This window comes from Marmota flaviventris, chromosome X, assembly GCF_047511675.1.
Source record: "Marmota flaviventris isolate mMarFla1 chromosome X, mMarFla1.hap1, whole genome shotgun sequence".
NCBI lineage: Eukaryota > Metazoa > Chordata > Mammalia > Rodentia > Sciuridae > Marmota > Marmota flaviventris.
Window position 1 is genome coordinate 88730759 of NC_092518.1, and position 10157 is coordinate 88740915.

A 10157-nucleotide genomic window follows, 5' to 3' on the forward strand; every position below is an offset into this window, starting at 1 on the left:
GCTGAAGAAGGGGGTGACGTGTGTCCTCCCCTAGTGTCCGAAGGTGCCAAGGCAGTAGCTGAAGAAGTTTGTGACATGTGTCCGCCCCCAGTGTCAGATGGTACCAGGGGGGTGGCTGAAGAAAGGGGTGACATGTGTCGTCCCCCAGTGTTGGAAGGTACCAGGGTGGTGACTGAAGAAGGGGGTGACATGTGTCCTCCCTCGGTGTCCGAAGGTGCCAAGGAGATGGCTGAACAAGCTTGTGACCAGTCTTCTGAGGAGTCCCTCAATCCCCAAGAGCCTCAGGATGCCAGCCTGACCACCCCGCAGAAGGTGAAGAAGGTGAAGAATCCGAGGCGCGGCAGCCACTCCCAGCACAGGGACATTTTGGCCATCTATTTCCCCAGGGTGCTGAAGCACATTCATTCGGGCCTCATCCTCTCCCGGTCAACCGTGAGCATCCTGGACTCTTTCGTCAAGGACATGTTCCAGCGCATCACCAACGAGGCCGGCAGCCTGGCCGGCCAGAACCATCGCTCCACCATCACCTCCAGAGACATCCAGACAGCCGTGCGCCTCCTGCTGCCCGGGGAGATCAGCAAGCACGCGGTGTATGAGGCCACCAGGGCCCTCAGCCACTCACATCCCCGCCAGTGAGCCGACTCTGGGCACCCTCAGCAGCCAACCCCAAAGGCTCTTTTCAGAGCCATCACTGGGCCCAAAATACCTTTAGTGCTGTCAGTACTGCACAGCTCATGTCTGGGGGTGGGGAAGGGGGTGCCCCGCCCAACTCCAAGCATTATTTAATAAATGAAAAAATTGCCACCTCTAATTCAGGTGTGGTTTCAGTTACTCCAAGGAACACAGCAGGTTTCTTTTCATGGTTCTGCAGTTAATCATTTCGTTTAATGGTGATTTCTGACAGGTATATTCCTAGGTCACCCTTCCCAAGGTTAAATCAGGTCACCTCATTTTTGTAAGGGAGGAATTGACATTTTTCACTCTTATTCTCCAAGAAGCGTGTGGCAGACTTATCCAGAGGTACTTTTTGTGTGATATGGCAGAAAATATATAATCAGACACATCTCAAAGATTTTAACATTCATTAACTATAGTAATGAAGATACAGTGCACAAGGAGTGAAGCCAAAATTTCAAGAAGTAATTCATTTTTCCAACTCCCCAGAGCCTGAAATTAATAATCGAACTCTTTGAGAGTTTTCTAAGTTTTAAGCCAAAACCCTTCATGCTGTGCAATTATGCATGGATGATGGGACCACAGCCCAAGTCCTTGTGTAGGCTGGCTAAGTCAGAGGCCTGAAGAGTCTGAGTCCCAGGCATAGGCCCACAGTGTGGATAGGTTGCTGGGCTAAAGCAGTAAGATCCTCTGTGTGAAATTCATCTTGGGGTTGGAGGAGAGACACGTTGTGATTCCTTTTGTTGCCAAGGACTGTTGGCTTGCTTGTTTTCTTTCTCTTTCTTTCTTTCTACTTTTTTCTTTTTTTTTAGTTGTAGATGGACACAATATCTTTATTTTGTTTATTAAGTTGTTTTTTTTTTTTTTTTTTTTTTTAATTTAATGTGGTGCTGTGGATCGAAACTAGTGCCTTATGCATGCTAAGCAAGTACTCTACCACTGGGCCACAACCCCAGCCCTGGCTCACATGTTTTTTAAAGTGATGATTTGAAAATACAAATCCAGAGCTGTGAGAGGGACACGTTTCTTATCCCTTTCATCAAATGAAGAGGAGGAAGGTGACTCATTAAGAAGACTAGGATTACTTTTTTTTCCTCACATCATTTCAGTGATAATATTCATGCTAATATCTCCCAATTGTATTATAAATAAGTCGTCTCATCAGGGCTAGTACTTATTATTGCTCTGGAAATTGGAACCAACTCATGACAACGTTTGAAAAAAAAGGGCTTGCGGCACAAGGAAACTACTGTGAAATCAACTGCCCGTAACTCATGGATGGTTGTACACAGCTGGAATAAAACTTTAGGTGCCAAGGGAGCCATATTCCTTTTCCTGTGGACCAATAAGAACATACCCATTTCCCCAAGCCACTAAATTTATCATAGCAGTTGGTACTGCTTCAAAATGCCAGTGTTTTTCATTAGAAATATTATTCCAAGTTATTTCATGCATACCAAACTCATACTTATCTTTGTAAAAGAAGTAATATTAAGAAATTATATCCATTCAATTATTTTTGTTTTGTAAATGCAGAAATCCAATAGCATTAGTAAAACAACAAAAAATGGGTCTGTGGATTGAAGACAGGGAGCATAATGGGACCAACACAGGTAAATTATTGGGAAGAGAGGGAACAATGGAGTTGAAGACTGGAAATGAATATGAATACATGTGATTATTCACTTCAGGGGTTGATAGAGTAAGCAGTGCAACTAGCGAGCAATCATGGTCTCATGGTATTGAGAAACTAATGTGACTCCACTTTTGAGAAACCGGCCTCTACCTCAGAGCAAAGCCTGTCCAAGGAAGGGGGCGTGACCCTTGTCCTTGGAAAAACCCACAGAGCACTCCTAAGCACATACCCACCCTGCTGAGTTGTTTGTCTGTAAATAACAGGAGAGGTCTGGGGTGCCAGGTGTCCCTGACTCAGTTAGGCTAGGTGAGGACCCATAGCAACCCCCTAGCAACCACCAATCAGCATGAAACAGGGAAAATACCTGGAATGCCAGATGACCCCCAAGTAGTTTATGGTGGTTGATAACATGTTGGGAAACCATGTAGTTTAGCACGTACACCCCTTGTGGCCTAAACCAACCAGTTCAAACGAATCCCCCTATTGTACCAACCAATCACCCCTACCCAACTTGTTCCCACCAGTGAATGTGCTAATCGATGTTAAGAGGTGTTGTTTGATTTTCCCGCGGTATGGAATGATTTGCTGTGTGATGTTGTGACACATAGAGTATCCCCCCAACACCTATAAAATCTCACCGAACAAAGGACCGGGACTCACTCCTTGGGACCACTGCATCGGGAACGGTTGTGAGTCCGGTCTCGAGCTTGCAATAAAGACTCTTGTTGTGATTGCATCGGATTCGGCTCCTGGAGTTCTATTGGGGTCCCACGAATCTGGCATACCAGTATGTTTTACTGAAAAGACAAAGCAAGGGAACGAGTTAATGTTTAAAAAAACAACTTTTGAAGTGTTTTTCAGTGACTAAGTGGGGGCACCGGGTTGAGAATAAGGTGCCTGGACACTGAGCTGGGGCCCACAGGGTAGGGGCTGAAGCAGGAGGCTGTGTCGAGGATGGAGTCATCAGGTCTCCAGTGGTGCTTTCTTCATGGTTAATCAAGAATCACAGGCATGGCCCAAGGGGCATCTAGACAGAAGAATTTCCAGAGAATTTCCAGGGAAGGTGGGCTGGAAGGATCCAGGTGTGTCACTGACATGCTCCGACAAATGGTGAAGGCTCAGGCTGCTGAGAGAAGACTATGAGAGGTCCCACTCATTACCCAAAGAGGTTGGTTCTCAGGGGTGGTGGTGAGAAACTGATGTGACTCCATTTTTGAGAAACCAGCCTCTACCTCAGAGCAAACCTGTCCAAGGGGGGCGAGGTGACCCTTGTCCTTGGAAAAACCCACAGAGCGGTTCCTAGGCACATAGTCACCCTGCTGAGTTGTTTGATGTAAATAACAGGAGAGATCTGTGGCGCCAGGTGTCCCTGACTCAGTTACACTAGGTGAGGACCCATAGCAACCCCCTAGCAAACACAAATCAGCGTGAGACAGGGAAAATACCCGGAATGCCAGGTGACCCCGCCTCCAGTAGTTTCGGTGATTGATAACACGTTAGGAAACCATAGTTTAGCACGTACACCCCTCGTGGCCTAAACCAATCAGTTTAAATGTATCCACCTCTTGTACTAACCAATCACCCCTACCCAACTTGTTCCCGCCAGTGAATGTGCTAATCAATGTTAAGAGTTGTTGCTTGATATTCCCGCAGTGTGAAATGATTTGCTGTGTGATGTTGTGACATATAGAGTATCCCCCAAACCTATAAAATCTCACTGAACAAGGACAGGGACTCACTCCTCGGGATGGCTGCGTCAAAAAAGGTTGTGAGGCCAGGCTCGAGCTTGCAATAAAGACTTGTATGATTGCATCAGATTTGGCTCCTGGAGGTCTATTGGGGTCCCACGAATCTGGCATAACAGTGGATCTAGGGCACTTTCAGGGGTGCAGTAATGGACCCCAGGGCTGCAGCAGTCTGGGGGGGAGGCCCGTCAAGGGGCAGCTCATGTGATTGCTCACTAGGTGCCCCCTTTGCTCAGTCAACCACTGAAGTGATTAATCACACGCATTCACATTTACTACTGGTCCTCAACCTTATTATTCCACTCTCAGCCCAATTGTTTATCTATGCCAGTCCCACTATACTCCCTGTCTTCATTCAACAGATCCAATTAGGTTTGTTTTACTAACGCTCCTACTGTGATTTCTGAACTTACAAAGGCAAAAACACCCATAGCAAAATAAATTTAATGTAGTGAATGTGACTTCTTAAAATTACTTCTCATAAAGAGATTTGGATGAAGTCAATATGCATGAAGCCCTTAGGAATAATATTTCTTATTAAAAATAGTGGCATTTTGAAGCAGCACCAACCACCACGACTAATTCAGCACATTTGTGAAATCTTTCTTCCTCCCTTCCAACCTCCCTCCTTCCCTTCCCCTCGCTCCCCACCCCCTCTTTCTTTCACCATTCCACAAGAAAAAAAAAAAAAGTTCATGGCTCCTTCAGCATCCAAAGTTGTTGTGGGAGTCACCATCTGGGATCCACTTGAGTTTGATTTCAGGGTAGCTTTTCTTGGGCTTCCTGCGCATCAAGCACCTTTATTCAGATTTTTTCGTAAGATTGCTCTAATTTTCCTGAATAAGAAGTAGTACTAATCCTGACGAGAGGACTCATTTGTAACTATATCCTGTCACTACAGACCCCAGGTGGAGCCCTGGAGGTGAAATTGCCCCCCTCATGGTATTTTCCCCTGGAGCCAGGATGGCCTTGTGAAACAGAAGAATCCATGGGGTTGGGGGGGGGGGGGTCTCTCCTGGAAGGGTCTTCTTCCTCCCCTGATGCACTCAAGAAACATTTTGATATTGGCAATTCACCCAGATTTTGTCTCGTTGTTTGTCTAAGACTGACATCCTTAAAAGTTGTGTGCATACTTTGAGGGTTGTTTACAAAACATTTTAAAAGATGTACAAATGAAACACTTCACAAAAATAATCAAATATTGGGCATTAAATAAAACTGTAATAAATTTCTTAGCACTGAAATCCCAGAGTATGTTCTTTCTCTGCAAATAAAGTCAGGTAGGAACCAATTTTTTAAAGAATAGTAATTAGAAGATCCCCAACTGCTTTAAAATTCAGCAGTACATTTATAGAAAAATGAACCAAATGGCTGCTGGGACCAAGAAGAAAACACAAAGGAACTTCAAATGCATGAACATTAAAATGAATATTAACATTCAGATCACTTAAGGGAAAGTCATCATCTTAATTCTTTTATTAATGGCAGACCATACTCCTCCTATTAGATGCAAGGGATAGGGAAATATCCCACTCCCAGGTCTGTATTTGTACTTCTATTTTTAAAACGCCATGAAGATCACCAAGTCAGAGAACAACAACAACAACAACAACAACAACAACAAAAGCAACAAACTTCAGTCCCATTCCCCTTAATCTACAAGCTGCATATCGCAGGAAGGCTGTGCCTGGCTTAGCCAGGTTCACCTCCCCACACATCGGGCCAATGGCTGTGCCTCATTGGCTGCAGGTCCCTTCTTGGCATCACTGTTCTTACTGGAAGCTCCCTTCACACAAGAGATGCATAATTGCATGCAATAAAGGTTTGTGTTTTTAAAGTTGAAAGATTATCAGTAGTAAACAGTAGAATCAGATAAATCCCAAGGATTCTAAACACCGATTCAGAGTCCAGGGAGCTGGAAAAGGGAAATGCTTCTTGAAATTTTTTATTTAGCTATTTCCCTACTCTATTTTGGAGCTACTCTATGTAGTTACAAGAATTCTGTATGAGGGATATTTGGAAACACTGAATTGGACAGGTGTGGGTTTTATGTCAAATTGTTCATTTTATATGTTGCATTATCACACATACTGACCTTCTGGATTATTCCTCTGACTCCTTTATGGAGAATGAGAATGGAAATGCTGAAAGACATTATTACAAAAATAACTTTGACCTGACTGGTCCTAATAAAACATGACCTAAGGGGCTGGAGTTCTGGCTCAGTGGTAGAGTGCTTGCCTAGCATGTGTGAGGTGCTGGGTTCAATCCTCAGCACCACATAAAAAAATAAATAAATAACATAAAGGTAGTGTGTCTACCTGCAACAACAACAGAAAACAATTTTTTTAAAAAGTGACCTAAGACTATAACTGACATAAATGACTATTTGATAAAGTGGTGAAATGCAGAATCATTTAAAAATGCACTACCATCTTTTGAACTAATTGCACAAAGCTAGAAATGAAATTTAAAACAAACAGAAAATCGGGGCTGGGATTGTGGCTCAGTGCTTGACTACCACATGGGAGTTGCTGAGTTCGATCCTCAGCACCACATAAAAAGAAAAGAAAAAAAAAGAAAAGAAAAGAAAAGAAAAAAAAAGAAAGAAAGAAAGAAAGATTAAAAAAAAAAAAAAAAGCCAGAAAATCCCCAGGAGATTGAAACTTGAGCCATGCCATGTGTATAGCAAAAAGCCAACAAAAAGCATTAAGACCCCGAAGGAAACACACACACACACACAACGGAAATTGGAAAACATTAAGACAAACGCTAACCGGGACACAGTGGTACACGCCTGTAATCCCAGCGACTCTGGAGGCTGAGGCAGGAGGATTGCAAGTTCAAAGTCAGCCTCAGCAATTTAGCGAGGCCCTAAGCAACTTATAGAGACCCGGGAGGGCTGGTGCACTCGCCTACCACGTGCGAGGCGCTGAGTTCCACCCTCAGCACCACGTAAAAATAAATAAATGAAATAAAGTTAAAAAAAAAAAAAAAAAAAACAGAAAATCCCCCATAGATTGAAACTTGAGCATGTCATGTGTATAACAACAAGCCAACAAAAAGCATTAAGACCACGAAAGAAGGAAAAAAAAAAAAAAAAACAATGGAAATCGGAAAACATTAAGACGAATGCTAGCCAGGTCGTGGTGGTACATGCCTGTAATCCCAGCAACTCTGGGGACTGAGGCAGGAGGATTGCAAGTTCAAAGTCAGCTTCAGCAACTTAGCAAGACCCTGTCTCAAAATTAAATTTAAAAAAAGGGCTTGGAGGGCTGGTGTTGTGGCCCAGTATAGAGTGGCTCGCCTAGCACATGTGAAGTCCTGGGTTCGATCCTTGGCACCACATAAAACAAAATAAATAAATAAAGGTATTTGTGTCCAACTGCAACTAAAAAATAAAATATTAAAAAGAGGGGTGGGGTGGGGGTAGGCAGGGATGTAGCTCCGTGGTTAAGCGCCCTTGGGTTCAATCCCTGGTACCAAAATTGCCTGAGTAAAAGGACTCATCCTAGTTGTGGTGATTGCTGATCATCCTCCTCTTAATTTGCTGCAAGGGCAAGGGACATGCCCCACTCCCAGCTCTGGGTTCACACATTTTAAAATCACCGTGTTTAAAACCAAGCAAGCCACCAGCTGCACTCAAGGAATCACACCTTGTTTCTCGTCCACCTTCAGGCTGAATTTCAGCATGGAGGCTCTCACAGCTTTAACCAACCAGCAACCTGCCCACACTGTGGGCCAAGGCTGTGGCTCAGAGACTGCAGGTCTGTGGTTGGCTGGTCCAGCCCACACTGGTACTTGGACTGGTCGCAATGAATCCTCCCAACACCCACGCATAATCACAGATCTTGAAGGTTCTGGGTTTAAAAACAAGAATCCCAGGGCTGGAGGCATAGCTCAGTGGTAGAGCATTTGCCTAGCTCTGCCTGACCCTGGCTGGGTTTGATGCCCCTCACCACCAAAATAAAACATGGATAAACAAGTAAAATAAGAATAGGGAGATTCAGAGTGTAATAGAAAAATAATTTCAGAATTTAGAGAGCATGTATTACTTTTAGTAAATTTGACCTAGCTATTTCAATACTGGGTACCTTCATTTCTGTATTTAAATAATTCCAAGCATGGGAAATGTTTTTTTTAATTAAATTAAATTTATTATTATTTTTTAGTTGTAGATGGACACAATACCTTTATTGTGTTTATTTTTATGTGGCGCTGGGGATTGAACCCACTGCCTCACGTGTGTAAGGCAAGTGCTCTACCACTGGGCCACAACCCCAGCTCCGGGGAAATGTTTTTTAAAAGTTTGAATGAAGTATGTTTATTTAAATCAGCTTTTGACCCCTCTCCACCGCATACACACCCTTTATGTGTAAGTGTGTCTGTGTGTAGAAATGCGCGCAGTCACACCCGCATGCGCACACACTCACACTAGGGTGCGCGGTGCTGCGTGCGCACAGTCACACTAGCCTGTGCGCTCACACTAGTGAGTGTGGTGCTGGGAATTGAACCCAGGGCCTCACACGTGCTGGGAATGTGCTCTAGTGCTGAGCTACAATCTCCAGTCCTTAAGTGAAAAGAGAAGAGAAGAGAAGAGAAGGGAAGAGAAAGAAAAAATTTTTAAAAGATTTTTTTTTTTTTTTTTTGAGACAGTGTTTTGCTAAATTGCCCAGTTTGGCTGCACACTCAGCCATATACCTGCCCCTGCCTCCAGAGTAGCTGGGATTACCACAGATGTGCACCACCACACCCAGCTGCTTCTTTCTACCGTTTATCTGGTGCCACATCGTACATGTACATAAAGTACCTCTGGATAATTCTACTCCACGCCCCTGGGGGAATCAGTTAAATGCCATTATTACGAAAATAAATGTGACCTGACTCATCCTTACAAGGGGTGACCTAGGAGTATAAATGACAGAAATGAGCATATAGTAAAAACTATTAAGTGCAGAACCATTCAATGAAACCCACTATTTTCCTGGGAACACATTTCACCACAGACATATAGTAAAGCAGAGGTGACAACGTTTAACTTAGCAAATAATGCTTTAAGAATCAGCAGGATGCCCTCCACCCCCAGCTTTGGCAGTGCTTACAGGTCTTTTAGGCCGAGTGGTGGCTCTGAAAAGAGCCTTTGGGGTTGATGGCTCAGGGCGTCTGGAGGTGGCTCACTTGCGGCTGATGTGCCTGAGGAGGGCCATGGTGCCCTCAGACACCGCGTGTTTGTTGATCTCCCCGGGCAGCAGGAGGCGCACAGCCGTCTGGATCTCTCTGGAGGTGATGGTCGACCGATGGTTCTGGCGGGCCAGGCGGCCGGCCTCGCTGGCGATGCGCTCGAACATGTCCTTAATGAACGAGTCCATCACGTTCACCGCCATCTGGGAAAGGCTGAGACCCACGTGGACTTGCTTCAGCACCCTGGGGAAATAGGTGGCGAAACTGTCTTCGCGTCCTGGGGTACGGCGGCGGCTGCGGCACTTTGGCTTCTTCTGCTTCTGGGTTGTCCGATCGGCATTCTCAGGCTCCTGGGGACTGAGGCACTCCTCAGGAGACTTGTCACAGGTTGGCTCAGCCATTGCTCAAGCACTTGCCAATAGCTGGTTAGAACAGACAATGGCGCCTGCTGAGCGGGCTGTCCAACTTATATTTGCTCTATTGCCCCACGTGATGGGTCAACTCGATTTCTAACTGGATGACATGCCTTGACCGGAGCCTGTCGGTAAGCCACATGGGGGCACTCAACGTAACCGCACAATCTGCTTCTTAGCATAGCACCCACCAATCACAGCAGGTACTCGATGTGATTGGATGGCACCGCTCTCGGCATAATATCGACCAATCAATGTGCGTGCTCAGTGTGATTGGTGAGTCCTTCTGCCAATCAATGGCATCGCAAAAGCTTTCGGTTTCCTCAACCTGGAGAACAAAAATCATCAACCCACACCAGCTAGCTAATACCACACTGTGAGTTATCTTAGAAGACATCAACATCCCACAGTGTACAAATTTCAGCTCTGGTACTTGATAGCTAATGTCCTCAAGTAATACAAGTTCAGATCCCAGAGGAGTGACTCTAGGCAATGTCTGTAGAATTC

At 44.9% G+C, this 10157-nt stretch overlaps 1 protein-coding gene across 1 annotated transcript; it reads right to left on the bottom strand.

Moving 5' to 3' along the window:
* Positions 1–9230: 9230 nt before the first annotated feature.
* LOC114082485 (histone H2B-like) lies at positions 9231–9638 on the bottom strand. Its single transcript, XM_071606077.1, has one exon. It carries the CDS (start codon positions 9636–9638, stop codon positions 9231–9233), a length of 408 nt encoding a protein of 135 aa, XP_071462178.1.
* Positions 9639–10157: the final 519 nt, after the last annotated feature.